At 39.4% G+C, this 14,984-nt stretch overlaps 1 protein-coding gene and 1 non-coding gene across 3 annotated transcripts in view; one reads left to right on the forward strand and one right to left on the reverse strand.

The window, feature by feature from the left end:
* Positions 1 to 1,797: 1,797 nt before the first annotated feature.
* Positions 1,798 to 1,930, forward strand: LOC126007787 (small nucleolar RNA SNORA51). Its single transcript, XR_007495270.1, has one exon. It is a non-coding gene; the product is annotated as a small nucleolar RNA SNORA51 (small nucleolar RNA).
* Positions 1,931 to 8,105: 6,175 nt separating this feature from the next.
* Positions 8,106 to 14,984, reverse strand: part of CDK19 (cyclin dependent kinase 19) — a 146,231-nt gene continuing 139,352 nt past the window's right edge. For both annotated transcript variants that reach the window (XM_049771193.1, XM_049771192.1), the window contains 5 exons: positions 13,538 to 13,610; positions 12,580 to 12,677; positions 11,193 to 11,271; positions 9,749 to 10,015; positions 8,106 to 8,500 (listed from right to left, as the gene is read on the reverse strand). In XM_049771193.1, the coding sequence (XP_049627150.1) occupies positions 8,369 to 8,500; positions 9,749 to 10,015; positions 11,193 to 11,271; positions 12,580 to 12,677; positions 13,538 to 13,610 (649 nt within the window). In that variant the 3' untranslated portion in view covers positions 8,106 to 8,368. The remainder of the gene's footprint in view (positions 8,501 to 9,748; positions 10,016 to 11,192; positions 11,272 to 12,579; positions 12,678 to 13,537; positions 13,611 to 14,984) is intronic.

The raw sequence follows: 14,984 nt of genomic DNA on the forward strand, positions 1-14,984 counted from the left end.
ACCAAGAGGGCAGGAGTGTTCCTTCTCCCCCCACACCTATTTACAAAAACATTCTATTGTTGCTTTTGGTTGGGGGGTCACACCCAGTGCTCATAGTTCATTCCTGCCTCTGCTCTGAAATTATTCACGGTGGGGCACAGGTAACCAAATTGGGATATCAGAGATTGAACCTAGGTTGGCTGTGTGCAAGGCAAACATCACATCCATCTTAGATCTTTTTTGCTTTTTTTTTTTTTTTTTGGTGGTTTTTGGGTCACACCCGGCAGTGCTCAGGGGTTACTCCTGGCTCCATGCTCAGAAATTGCTCCTGGCAGGCACGGGGGACCATATGGGACGCCGGGATTCCAACCGATGACCTTCTGCATGAAAGGCAAAGGCCTTACCTCCATGCTATCTCTCCGGCCCCAGATCCTTTTTGCTTTTAATGTAAACAATTCTTTTTTTTTTTTTTTTGGTTTTTGGGCCACACCCAGTAACGCTCAGGGGTTACTCCTGGCTATGTGCTCAGAAGTTGCTCCTGGCTTGGGGGACCATATGGGACACCGGGGGATTGAACCGCGGTCCGTCCAAGGCTAGCGCAGGCAAGGCAGGCACCTTACCTTTAGCGCCACCGCCCGGCCCCTAATGTAAACAATTCTAACTATGTGAAGTGATAGCTCATTGTGATTAATTTATATTTCCATGGTCAGTGGTGAACATTTTTTAATCTGTATGTCCTCTTGGTAAGACATTCAAATATTTTATTTAAAAATTGTGTTGATTTATTTTAAGTTGGAGAGTTCTTGCCTCAGTCGGACATCGAACATTCACCCCTAACCTTAGAAGACGCTATCTTTGGAACTGGCACTTTTTTTGCAGCAGCACCAGGAATTGAACTTCTACCAGGGGAGGCCCTAATGCTGCACTGGCACTCCAGGTTGCTCCAGGGTGGGTTCATATGACACCCTGACAACTTGGAAACAGGGATTACTCCTGGCTTTGAGCTCAGAAATCACTCCTGGCAGGCCTGGGGGACCATATGGGATGCTAGGAATCAAACCCAGGTCTGCTGTGTGGAAGGTAAACGCCTTACCACTGTGCTATTGCTCCAGCTCTCTTTCCTCATTTTTCTATAAAATTAAAAAGGAAACAAAACAAAGTATGGGGGATAGGAGCCAAAGAGGTTTCAGGATGCATTGATGGAGTTAAGAAAGGACAGAACTAAATATCCAAGCCAAAGTCAACAATAGATTCAAGAAACCCAAACTATAACTATCTAAATTTAAAATGGGTCAGTTACACTGGCAGGTTAGGGGCAAAGGGTGGTGGTATAGGAGGCACGCTGGGAACATTGGTGGAGGGAGATAGACACTAGCGGTGGGAATGGCCCTGATACACTCTCTGTATGCCTGAAATCCAACTATGAAGGACTTTGTAAATCACAGTTGTTTCAATACAAAGAGTTGAAAAGTTCTTTATGTACGTATACCTTGATATTAATGCCTTATTAAATGCAGACATACAATATTGGTCATGAGAATGTTGCACTGGTGGATTTTATATATATATATATGTGTGTGTGTGTGTGTGTGTGTATTAAAAAAATCAAAAAAAAGGGGCCGGAGAGATAGCATGGAGGTAAAGCGTTTGCCTTTCATGCAGGAGGTCATCGGTTCGAATCCCGGCGTCCCATATGGTCCCCCGTGCCTGCCAGGAGCAATTTCTGAGCCTGGAGCCAGGAATAACCCCTGAGCACTGCCGGGTGTGACCCAAAAACCACAAAAAAAAAAAAAAAAATCAAAAAAAAAAAAAAAAAAAGGCCTCCCAATTCTTACCACAGGCTGTGTTCTTTACACTGACTGTATAGAAAGAGGAGGTACAGTAAATGCACCCCATATACACCTCAACACAGGCCCTTTGCCTGGTTTGTATTGTGAATTTGGGGACAAAAAAAATAAATGCAGATGTACAATTTTCTATTGAATGAACTATCTTATTCTGCTTATTTGTCTAGTTTTATATGGTCCCAATTGTTTATCTTTACTTGTACTTCACTTTCTTGGAACTGAATCTCCAAAGACATTCCTAACACTAATGTTATGCAATCAAAAGTTCCCTGATGGGGCCCGGAGAGATAGCACAGCGGTGTTTGCCTTGCAGGCAGCCGATCCAGGACCAAAGGTGGTTGGTTGGAATCCTGGTGTCCCATATGGTCCCCCATGCCTGCCAGGAGCTATTTCTGAGCAGACAGCCAGGAGTAACCCCTGAGCACCGCCGGGTGTGACCCAAAAAAACCCAAAAACAACAATAACAACAACAAGAAAAAAGTTCCCTGATGGACTGGAGTGGTAGTGCAGCAGTAGGTGTTTGCCTTGTGTGTGGCTGACCCAGGATGGATCTCTGTTTGATCCCGGGCATCCCATATGGTCCCCATTTTTGAGTGCATAGCCAGGAGTAACCCCTGAGCATCACAGGGTGTGGCCCAAAAACAAAACAAAAAAGTTTCCCTGTTATCTTCAATGTGCTGTTTAGGTCTTTAATTTCAGTCTGAACTAACAAAAAGTTCCATTTTGAACTTATGGATAAAATGAAAGCATGCAGTTCAGCTTGCTTATACAGCCCCTCAAATTGTATGATCTTAGATTTTTGTTATAAACCTATAATGGTATGGGTTGAACCATGGAGAGAGCTCAAAGTCTGTAGCACAGCCTTTGCATGAGCAAAGCCCTAATTTCAGTTCCTAGTACAACACACCCCCTTACCCAAGCACTCACATTGTTACCCCCCTCCCCAATATGCCAAGTCCTCCAAGACTCCCTGAGCACTACCAAGTGTGGCCCCAAAACAAAGTAACAATAACAAATCAGTGGAACTTATTGGGAGTGAATTAAATCTGTATATTGCTTTTGTAGAGTGAATATTTACTATATTAATACTCATACATGTTTTTCTTTTCATCTCTTAATGACTTATTATATGTCTTAAGAGAATCTTATAACATCTCTTATATAGTTCTTTTGTCTTCTTCGTTAGATTTATTCCTAGATGTTTACATGGCTGTTTCAAAATAAACAAAATAAGAAATTTTGCATCTATACCACCGATTCCTTATATCTATATTGAAAGTGTGCGGGGGTGGTGGTGGTGGTGGTGTTGGGGCTACATCCAGTAGTGTTCAGGAGCTACACCTGACTCTGAGCAAAGGAGACAGGAATTGCTTCATACAAGGTAAGAGTCAGTACTTGTGCTATTTCTCTGGCTCCACTCTGCATTTGACTATACTTAGAATCAAGTCATTTTAAGAAGGGGTTCCTATATGCAACAGAACATTCTAATAAAAAGAAAAATTCATCATCACTCTGCTCACAAAATGCCTATATGTTTTCTCAAAAATATTCTATTTATTTTAAAAACTTCCCTTGAGATGTTTTAAATCCTAGTATATAGCTACTGAGAATGTTTGTTAAGCCTCGCTTCTGTGGTTTTGTGGTATTATAAACATTTTGAATAAAGTGACATATTGCAACTCACTGAAAAGATTGCATCTCTGCAGGACAAGTAGAATCTGCAGAAAAACTGAAGATAGAATGGGAGGTATATCAGCAGTGGAGCATTTATTTGCCTTGCATGTGTGAGGCCCCATTGCCAGCACTGTAAAAAATAAAGTAAAAATTTATACAGAAACTTTTCCTAGTCTTTAAAAAAACACAGAGAAACAAAGTCAATTAAGTTTTATTACAACCAAGAATATAAAATAAATGCAATGTAATTTATTTTAGTTTTAACAGTCATTTCAAGAAGGATATTGGGACACCTTGAAAGCGAGACACTCAGCTCCAAAGCGGCAGCTTACCCTGCACCCCCCAGTGCAGAACGCGAGGGGGTGCAGTTGACTCTGAGAACACACTTCCTAGCAGTGTGTGGAAAGCATACATAATCATCTCTATAGTAATATAAAGAAGGATGCATGCAGAAATGGCTGATAAAAGAGACAAGAACAGGCACAAATAGGAATTATGGGAATACAAACTAGGCAGTTTAGAAAGAATATTCTACATAACATATAAAAAGTACTTTAAATTGTTGTTAAAAAGGACATATTCAGTCCAGATTTTGTGTAATACTTTAGTGTCTACACAGACAGATCTTTAAAAAATTAAATAGCATTAATTTACTAAATATTTAGGAGATAACAGTGCATTAAGGATTTTTCATATAATACATACATATCACTCCTTTGCAGTGATCGCATAGAAGAGTAAGTATGGCCTTAGGTACAACACATTTTTTTAAAAAATCCTAAAAAGATGAGCTTTTCTTTATGGTGTTTGTGACTATGCTTGAAGATTATGAAGACCTAAACTACTATGTTTTTATAAAATATCAAAGTTGAATCCTTCAAGCCTTCTTAAGTCTAACTACCACTCCATTCCCAAGGAACATTACTGCCATAGTTGAAGATTTGCAACTTTCATAGAATTCTTCCTTCATTGTAAAGTTTCTGCTGCTTAACGTAATTCAAAGTGGATTAAGCTATAAATCTCATTCTATTTTTTTCTTTTACATTTAGCAGAGAAAACAGCATCATTTTAGAAACATATGGCTAGCACTTGCTTCACCAGGAATGAGGCAGTGAGCATGTAGGTAAATGTCATCCCTTTTCAATCTAGGAGTAGATTATATTTATAAGATCAAAAGAGTAGTGCAGAAGGTCAAAATCCTAAGTACTACAGTTTTAAAACCACACAGATATAAAAATATACATGTCCTTGGTTTCTTTATGTCAATGCATGATCTATTTCATCACAAGGATTGTTCCAGCCATAGTATGAGCCCTGCTTCCAGGCTAACCTTACCCTTGAACTCAGTTCTCTCAAACGTGTAGAATCCCTTTCCCAAACACACGTCTCACCAGAAAGCTAACAAAATAAAACTGATTGGTAACACTGCTCTCAGGGAGAGCAGAAAACTTTGATTCTTCCCTCCTTTCAATCATCTCCCCTGCTTTGGGTATTCCCGTTTGTTAAGGGATGTGGCCCTACATTCTTTGGGAACATGACAGCCATCAATTTTCCACTGGAGTGGGGAGATGGTGGTTAAGGGGGATATGCCAGAGATCACCTGTACACATGCAGTGTTGGTTCTTTGCCCCTGAGCTATATCCCTGGCCCAGTATTTAATTTTCAAGGAGAACTGTGGTTATCTGGGGATCACACAAATGTACATTTTAACTTCAATTAGTTTCAAAGTTTTCCTTCAAAGTCCTGTAGTTTTAGGCCCCTGAGTGTTTTAAAGGGCTGGTTCCCCTTCACAGAGGAAAGGAAATGGCCAAGCAAAATTATTTTTCAAAGGATAATGGGCATTACCAGCTCTCAGCCAAGGAAACAGGAGAAAAGGACCAGTACTGTGAGCAAAAACAGTCTGTAATGGGGTGTAAGGGGATCCTGGTTGGCTTTATCCTAGAGAACAGTGTATACTGGGAATAACTAATAGGATCCCCTTACAATTTCTGCATCAGTTATCCCAGTAAAATTCACTATATATACAATGTGAGCAGCCTACAAATTGTATCAAAATTGCTTAGAAAGTATTAAGGGGCATGGTCTTTTGGTTCATGCAGGTATTTGGGCTTGTTCTTATCAAATGAAAGCTCTTGTTAAGGGGAAGAATAGAGCTTCTCTTCATACTGTTCATGTCCCATGATCACTTAGAATACTCTACTACAAGGGACACCCAATTGTTAAAAAAGTTCCTACGAGCAATTTAACATTGATGCCTGTCATACTTGATTTCCAACTTCTTAAAGGCAGAAACACATAAAAAAATATTTCTCCAGAATACTGTTTTCTCTAGAGAAGGAAAGGGAATAATTAAGAGGGTTTAGAGCTAAACAAAAGAATCCGAGGCCGGTGAGGTGGCGCTAGAGGTAAAGTGTCTGCCTTGCAAGCGCTAGCCAAGGAAGGACAGCGGTTGGATCCTCCGGCGTCCCATATGGTCCCCTCAAGCCAGGGGCAATTTCTGAGCGCTTAGCCAGGAGTAACCCCTGAGCATCAAACGGGTGTGGCCGAAAAACAAAAAAACAAAAAACAAAAAAAAGAATTCTCAGAATCTAAGGCGGTTTCACTCGAAAGCCAATCACAGCACAGACATCTCTGGAAACCTCTTGTCAACCAATGTGCTGTTAGGACAGTATATTTTCGCCTTTTGTGTCTGTGACCTAGCATGACACTAGGCACACAGTGAGGACACAATGAGCAGACAGTGAGGCCTCACTTTATATATATATATATATATATATATATATATATATATATATATATATATATATATATATATATATATATATTTATATAAATTATTACATCGTGGAGAGAACTATCAGTTTCTTGTTAAAAAAAAGGGGGGGGGAGGGGAGGAACAATAAGAAATTCCTTTCATGGGAACACACCACCTGTTTTATACCCGGTGTCTCTAAGCATCATAATAGAGTTTATGATATTAAGAATTATTAAGATGAGATCAGTAAGGCCCTTGCTGGCTACAGGATCACATCAATAGTGCAAAATGTATACTGGCTTCTGTCTAAAGTCTGACTTTACTTGTGTATAGACAAAGAGTATCATAACCAGGTAGATAAGTTCACAAAGAATAGTAAAAATAAAAAAAGAAATGCATATAGCTTGCATATATAACAATTAGCTATTACTTCTAGATCAAGAAAACGTTTAAAACAAGGCTGGTGCTGCTAGTAGCATTTAGTCAGAAGAACACAAATTTCTTGCCCCTTTTATCACAATGGAAGCTTAATCTTTGCATTTCCTTGTGACTTGGAGAGATGAAGAGGTTCCTTATACCGGCTAATAAAAAATTCAGCCTCTAATTCATAGATCATGGAAATGCAAATATGCACTTTATCTAGTATAGTCTTATACTATCTGCCCAAAGATTTTAGGCACAATTATTAAAATTTCACCAAAGGGCAAAAGAAAGCGTTCAGTGCAATGAAAAGATTCTTGATAGAATTAAGTTTTAGTAATAACAGCAAAATTATACACACTTTAAACATGAATACTACCTAAATTTTTAACATGCTTTAAAAAGTCACTCTATGTCTAGTCAATATGAAGAACACCACTCTTTTCTTTTGGGAGGGGGTCCATACCCTGGATTACTCCTGGCTCTGCACTCAGGAATTACTCCTAATAGTGCTCAGGGGACCATATGAGATGCCAGGGATTGAACATAGGCTGGCTGCATGCAAGGCCAGGCAAATGCCCTACCTTCTGTATTATCGCTCTGGCCTAATCTGCTTTTTTTTTTTTTTTTAATCTGCTTTTTTATTTTAAAGCAGATATATGTGTAGGCTTCTATTTTGAATACCCTAGATTATGTAAAAAAGTTACTTAAGCTGACCCAGATGCAAAGAAGCCAATTTAATGCACAATACACATGAAAAGCTTTTCTTCAAAGGGAAATAACACATCCTTTGATGAACATTATTTAAAAAAAAAATCCTAGTGCAGTTAATATCCTCTTCAGCTTTCTGGTATGAGTCACCAGAGGGCTGTATTTCATCAAAGCTCTGCAACCCCTTTTAAGGTAGACTCAGCTACAAGAAGGTTAAAATTATAAATCCTAATTACTAATAATACTATCCAGAATAAGATGAAAATGGGAACTCAATTCCACAAGGATGATTATATGAAAATTACTACGGACTTCAGTTCTTCAAAACATAAAGCATAGTAACTGCAAAGATCTAGGCTGTTTTTGGTTGTAGGTGTCCTCTGTCCCACATGTCTTTTTATTAGACCTTCCCTGAATCTAGATAAATAAAAACATAATAGTAAAGTACTTTGGGACAGTAACAGTTCCTCTTTAAGACTTCCATGAGCAAAACAGTTATATACTGTGAAAAGAACGTAGTGCTTTAGAAGGTGCATTTTTTTTTTTTACCTGTGTTGCTAAGTCAGTTTACAAAGTAGAAAACTATATACCACTAGTCCTGTTCCTAAAACATTAAAATCCTATTAAAAGAGCTTCGAAAAGATAAATCATAGTGATTGCTACAGCATGAGAAAGGTGCACCAGGAAGTCCTTCAAAAAATATGCTGAAGGTTATAGAGTTAAGTGCTGGGATTAGATTCAACATTTTATCAGAAAAGTCACAATGGAATACATGCAAGGAAGGGGTCTCGGGGAAACTTCACAAAACATCTTCTTTCAGTCAATAAAGAAGAGACGTCATCCACTAGGCCTGAGAAATGCTCAGAACGTGTAGCTTTGCTCCCAGATTGGATGGGTTCTACACGGCACCACAGCATTTGCATTTTCGGCAGCTTCTCCATGCAGACATATTGCTCAAGTCAGTGCTCTGGAAGGCAGCTGGTCAGTACCGATGTGCCTGATGAGATGGGTGGTACTGGGTGCTCTGCTGAGAGGAAGAGGAGTAGCCTAGTGTGCCCTGGGACTGAGATGACCCCTGAACGCTGCTTTGGTAATTCAGGCGAGAACTGGAGTGCTAGGAGGAGACAGGGAAAAAGAATTATTAATGAAAGAAATAAGCAGCTCAAGAAGTTAGTCACAACAGGCTAGAGAAGTGAGCAATCTGCATCAAAGGCTCCTGGGTCAGAGATAAGGTAGCTGGCAGCTAACTCTGCTCTTAAAAAATTTTGCTTGTTTGGCACCAGGTTTAGCTAGATTTCTTTGGGAGACAGGGGGCACTAATAGGAGGAAAACTTAAGCTGATCTGCTCACTACTCTTTGTACTCGATAGCTGCGATTCTCTGCACAACTGTGATGGGGAGCCACATATTGTGCCAGCAAAATTCCCAGTTGTGCTAAATTAGAGCCATGCTCTTTAGATGTAGTGCTCATGTACACTTTGGTCACAGTGCTTCCTGCAGTACTCACATGGGTTCTCACCAGAGAATCCTGGCCATGGTGCTTGCACTCAATTTAGTAGTGTTCACCTGGGGTTAATCCCCTTCAGTTGGGGTTGCTTATAGTGTCTATTGTGTTATGATGGAAAAACCACTAGAGGTACTGGGGGTCAGTGAGTACAGCTCAAAACATGTGGCTCAAGCTCAGCAAATGTGGTTCAGGACATGGGGAACTTATTTTCAAAAGGGCAGGTTTATCTAAGTCATTGACTTATTCCTGAATCTCCTCACCTTTTTAAGTGACTTATCTAGTTTTTTTTCTCACCAGGAGCAAACAGGCAAAAGAAAGGATAAAACGAGAAATTTTTTTTTAGGAGGGAAGTGACTGCCTTACCTCCTAACCTCCTTTTATGGGGCCCCAGGAGCAACAAGTCAAAAAAACAAAATATCAGGGTCAGAGTTGTAGTACAGTGAGTAGGATGCTTATCTTGCACGTGGACAACCTGGGTTTGCTCCCCAGTACCCCATAGGTTCCTTGAGCACTCTCAGGAGTGATTCCTGAGTGCAGAACCAAGAATGAACCCTGAGCATCACTGGGTGAGGCCCCAAACCAAGAAAAGAAAAGGAGACAAAGGAAACAAAAATATCTTGCAATTACATGAATACCAGTCTTTGTTTTTAATAAAATAGCCTAGAAATAATTTTAATTCTGAAAGGATCTGTTATAAAACAAATCCTATTTCATAGAAAGAGAGGAGATAAACATTTTTTTTAAAATTGGGAATTTTAATTGCTGATTCTAATGTTCTTTACAAGATCAAGGAAAAAATTTAAATCATTTAACTGTTAATTAATATTTTAATTATAAAAAAAATTCAGCAGCTCACCTGATAATCTGATGAGAGAACCGGCCCGCCCGAGTTGGCACTGGAGGCTCCCAGCCTGGGTTTCTTGTTGGGAGGTACCTGGTTAAGGCCGGAGTCCTGACTGTGCTGCAGCCCAGTCCCAGCACCCCCAGGGCCTGTGCCTGCCCCTCCTGCAGTCCCATTGGTCTGTGTGCTATTCTGCTGTGGTGGAGGTGCTTGTGGAGGGGCAGCTGCCTGCTGGGGAGGGGCTGTGGGTTGCTGATGCTGGTTTTGCTGCTGTTGCTGATTCTTTAAGAGAGGAGGAGAAAAATGCTTACTGTAGGATTAAACAGAAAATTTCTGTCATTACTTAATATACACATGACTACTGATCAGTCAAAGGAACAACTTTTGTAGGATACCAAAGTGACAAGAATGAACAGAACAAGGCACACTCAGGTCAAAATGCATCCCCAAAGGTCAAGTCCTGAATTTAGATCATAAAACAATCCTCCCCAAAAGTCACAGGAGGAAATAAATGGACACTCATAACAGCTCCTTTGTTAGTCTTGTTGAACATTATTATTATTATTATATTTTTGTTTGCTTTGTGGGCCACAGCTGATGGTGACTGGCTTACTCTTGGCTCTACACTTAAGAGTTCATTCCTGGCAAGCTCAGAGACCATAAAGGACGCTGGGGATTGAACCTGGGTCAGCTGTGTGCAAGGCAAAACACTCTACCTGCTGTGCTATTGCTCCAACCCCTTGATTATAATTTTGGAAAAATAAAGTGGTATGGGGAAGGGCCTGATATATCCAATCATGATGAGGGGAAAGACTGCCATCATCTTTGGAAAATAGAGTTGGCAGTGAGACAGAATTCACAAAAAGAGAATAAAGAATCAGGGCATACGGGACCAAAACATAATACATCAGAGAAGGTGTTTGTCTTGCATTCTGATAACACAGACTCTATGTTGGCACCAAATATGATCTCAGAGTCTCACCAGTAGTGATACTTGAGTACAGAGCCAGTAATAAGCCCTATTAAGTGTGGCCTAACACACACTGTTAAGTGTGGCCCTCAAACAAAAAACAAACAAATGAACAGAAACAGGAATAGGATATAAAACATATATTTAAAAAAGGGCCTGATCAATAGCACAGTGGGTACAGAAATTGCCTTGCATGTAGCCAACCCAGGTTTGATCCGTGATATCCCACAGGGTCATCTGAACCTACCAGGAGCTAATTTCTGAGCACAGAGCCAGGAGTAACCCCTAAGCACCACCAAGTGTTGCCCAAAAACAAGTAACAAAAGTATCAGGAAATTAATTTATTGTAATTTAATTATAACTCATATTTGAGAGTTCAATAAATACATTATTAGATAAATGGCAGCTATATAAGAATTATTATACTTGCCTAAATACTCATATGCCTCCCTTATTATCTAGAATGAAAGTGTGCTGGGCAGTTATTACCTTATCACCTTTTTCTTCAGGTTCGTCTTCATTCAGAAATTCACGTTTGGGGTAAGGAATCTGGCAGCCAGCAAACACACTGAAAATTGTTTTTTAAAAAAATTTGTTTTAAAAAAAGATAGAAAGGGAAAAAGAAAATGACCTCGAATTTACAACTCTGTGCTATTGTTAATTTAAAACTCATTTAAAAACTTTTCATCTCTAGCTGTTATTTTCTGGATATCACCTAGTAGAATTTAATTTCATCATCTGAAACAATGAATTATCTGGAGTTTTACATCAATAGCTACTTTGACTAACAAATCTTAACTGCTTTTGATTAGTTCACAATTATGACTCAGAAATTTCTCTACACACACTTCACTGGCACTAAAATAACTATTTGTGGGGCCAGAGAAATAGTATAGCAAGTAAGGGGCTTGCCTTGCATATGGTCAACCTGGGTTTGATCCCCAGCATCCCAAACAGTCTCTGAGACTGCCAAGAGTAATTTCTGAGTGCAGAGCTGGGAGTAACCCTTTGAGCATTGCCAGGTGTAGCTCCAAAACCAAACAAATAATAATAGTTCATATTTGCTTCAGCAGTAAAAAAGTATTTTTTCTTGAACAAACTATATCACTAATAAATCTAAACACAATGTGTGTGTTTGTGCACGAGTGCATGTGTGTATGAAAGAGAAAGAGAGAAAGAGAGAGAGAGAGAGAGAGAGAGAGAGAGAGAGAGAGAGAGAGAGAGAGAGAGAGAGAGAGAATAACAAGTATGGGGAAGAGAAGAGAGTTTTTTAGTAAGAATGTTAACTTCTCAGTTCCTTACTCATTAGATTAAAACAACATGGTTTACTGATCTACACACACAAAAAAGTCCCATCTGGGGTCCTTCTGGGATTAGAACAATAACACAATAAATGGATAAATGGGCAGGGTGTTGGTTTTGCATGTAGCTGACCCAGGTTTGATCACTGGCATCTCATCCCATATGGTCCTCTGAGTCTGTCAGGAGTGATTCCTGAGTGCAGAGGCCAACCAATGAACACCAATGAACAACCAATGAACCAATGAACACAGCTGGGCATGAACCAAAAACAAATAAACAAAAACCAGCCAACCAACCAAAATAACAAACATAAAAAAACCAACAACAAAAAAAACCCCAGGTCCATCTGTTCTTTTCTTTACTGATTTAATGATTATTCCTAAAATACTTATTTTCATTCACACCTCTCTTCAGCTTTGCCAGTTCAAAAATGCAGATTTTTTGAGTTTTTTTCCTTAGGAAGTTCTAATGAGGAAAGTAAAATATTCCAGTAACAAGTTTCTCTTCCTTTTAGTTACCATCCAACATTTTCAATTTGGAGAAACAACAGACATAGAAAAGTTAAAACACATACTCTAACGTTGGCAAAGGATCCTCTTGAAAATAGGGATCTTGCAGAGCCTGCTCTGAGGTAATTCTCTTGGTTGGATCCATAGTAAGAAGTTTCTGAAGCTAGGGTGACACAAATGAAATAGTATATGACAAGGTTATTTAACAAGTCAATATTCTTTTGTGTTTTTGTTTTATTTTGGAGGAGGGGGCCCACACCCGATGACGCTCAGGGGTTACTCCTGGCTATGCGCTCAGAAATCACTCCTGGCTTGGGGAATTTGGGATGCTGGGGGATCAAACCGTCCTAGGTTAAGGTGTACAAGGCAAATGCCCTACCGCTTGTGCTACCATTCTGGCCCCACAAGTCAATATTCTGGCATTTTCATTAATGTCTGACAGGGTTAATAGTAATGCTTTGGGGGCCAGAGTAAAAGCATAGGAGGGAGGTGTTTGCCTTGCACACAGATGACCCAGGTTTAATTCTTGACATCTCATTTGGTCTCCCCAAGCACCATCAGAGCACCATCAGGAGTGAACTATGAGCATCACTAAGTACAGCCCCACAAAAACAAAATTAATGTCATTTTATATAGCTGGCTGTAAGACTAATACATTACATTGAGAAAATTAAGTCACAGATAATATTTCAGTGAAAAATGTTTCATTTTGTCCAAATGTCCATTTAATTTCACTTATTTTCTAAAGAGATAGAAGAGAATAAGAGAGATATTTCAATGGGCCGGAGCACTGGATTCAATTCCCAGCACTAAATGGTAGTATAGGTATTGTCAGAAGGGACCTTCGAGCACAGAGCTGGGAGTAACTCCTGAATTAAAAATAAAAATGTAAAATAAAATGAACCAAAACAAAACAAAAAAATAAAGTAAGATGCAAGAAGGTGGAAGAACTCCATGGTAAGTGGGATGAGATGAGGGCTCTGCTAAAGCTCTAACTTCCCAGCCTGGGAAAGCTGCACCTACCAAGAGGAACACTTTGCTGTCGGGCTTGACCTTGTGTTTCTCCATGTACTTTATGAGGCTACTGTTGGCATACCTGCAAGGACAGGACAGTAACACATCATTGGGGATTCTTAGAATTGAGTTTTATTACTTACATCATTGTACTATTATTGCTTTTTATCCTGGGGATTAAACCCAAGACACTATACATCCAAAGGATGCATTCTACCATTGGATTATATCCTCAACCCCCCCCCCCCAAATAATATCTTAAATAGAAAGTCCCAAGAATAATTATCATATAAAATGTGTTTATGCTATTATTTCCCGAGTTCAAAAGAACACAAAACCAAATACTGATAAACTTGTGAAGAAAGAAACAGAAGCATATAGTTTATGTGGTTACTTTGGAAAAGTATGTATTAGCCAGTAGAACTGAAAATATGAATATCCCAATTCAGTACATGTCTGTTTTGGTCTTGGGATGTAACTCAAAGATCTGGAGTGCGTGCAGCAGAGTACAATCAGTGGGATGGCACGGTTCCCCAGAATGGCTAGGAAAGACTCAGGAGCACCAGGCAGGGAGGAGCCTCCCACACATTGACAGGCAGAGGCTCTTCCCCCAACAAAAAAAGACAAAAATGTTTATGGGAATAGTCTCATAATAGAAAAAATATAATGAAAAGCTCAAAGATGGCCAGAGAGATAGTATAGCTGGTATGGCTCTTGGACCTGGATTTGTTGTTCCCCAGCATCCATATGGTCGCCCCGAGTTCTGCAGAAATAATCCTTGAGGGCAAAGCAAGGAGTAATTCCTGAGCATGGCAGTTTTGGCTCAAACAAAAATACCAAAACCCACTGTACATCAGATAAGGATTGAATAAAATGTACATCAGTTAAAGAATGGCTACAGAATAGAATGTTATACAACAGTAAAGATAAATAAATGGGGCAAATAGAGGGGTGAAGCAAATTACAGAAGAAAAGAAACAGTATTATACATTTACATAAAACTCAAGGCTATATAAACCATAAATTTGAGATACATGTTCTAAAACTATATTGAAAAATATAGTTATAAATGACTAATTACTAAGCTTTAGAAAGGGTAAGAACAAAAAGTGAGGATACAGATTATTTTCCCTTAATATACTGTTGTTTCTTAAGGTTAATGGGTAACTTTTACTCATTTTATTATGAAAAGTTTTCAACATGTATTTAATATTTAAAAATAAGAGCAAAGGGACTGGAGTGGTGGTGCAAGCAGTAAGGTATCTGCCTTGCCTGTGCTAGCCTAGGATGGACTGCGATTTGATCCCCTGGCATCCCATAAGATCCCCCAAGCCAGGAGTGATTTCTGAGCACATAGCCAGAAGTAACCCCTGAGCATCACCGGGTGTGGCCAAAAACAAAGACAAAAGCATCAAAAGTATAGTATAGTATAGTATAGTATAGTATAGTATAGTAT

Source organism: Suncus etruscus, chromosome 4, assembly GCF_024139225.1.
Source record: "Suncus etruscus isolate mSunEtr1 chromosome 4, mSunEtr1.pri.cur, whole genome shotgun sequence".
Lineage (NCBI taxonomy): Eukaryota > Metazoa > Chordata > Mammalia > Eulipotyphla > Soricidae > Suncus > Suncus etruscus.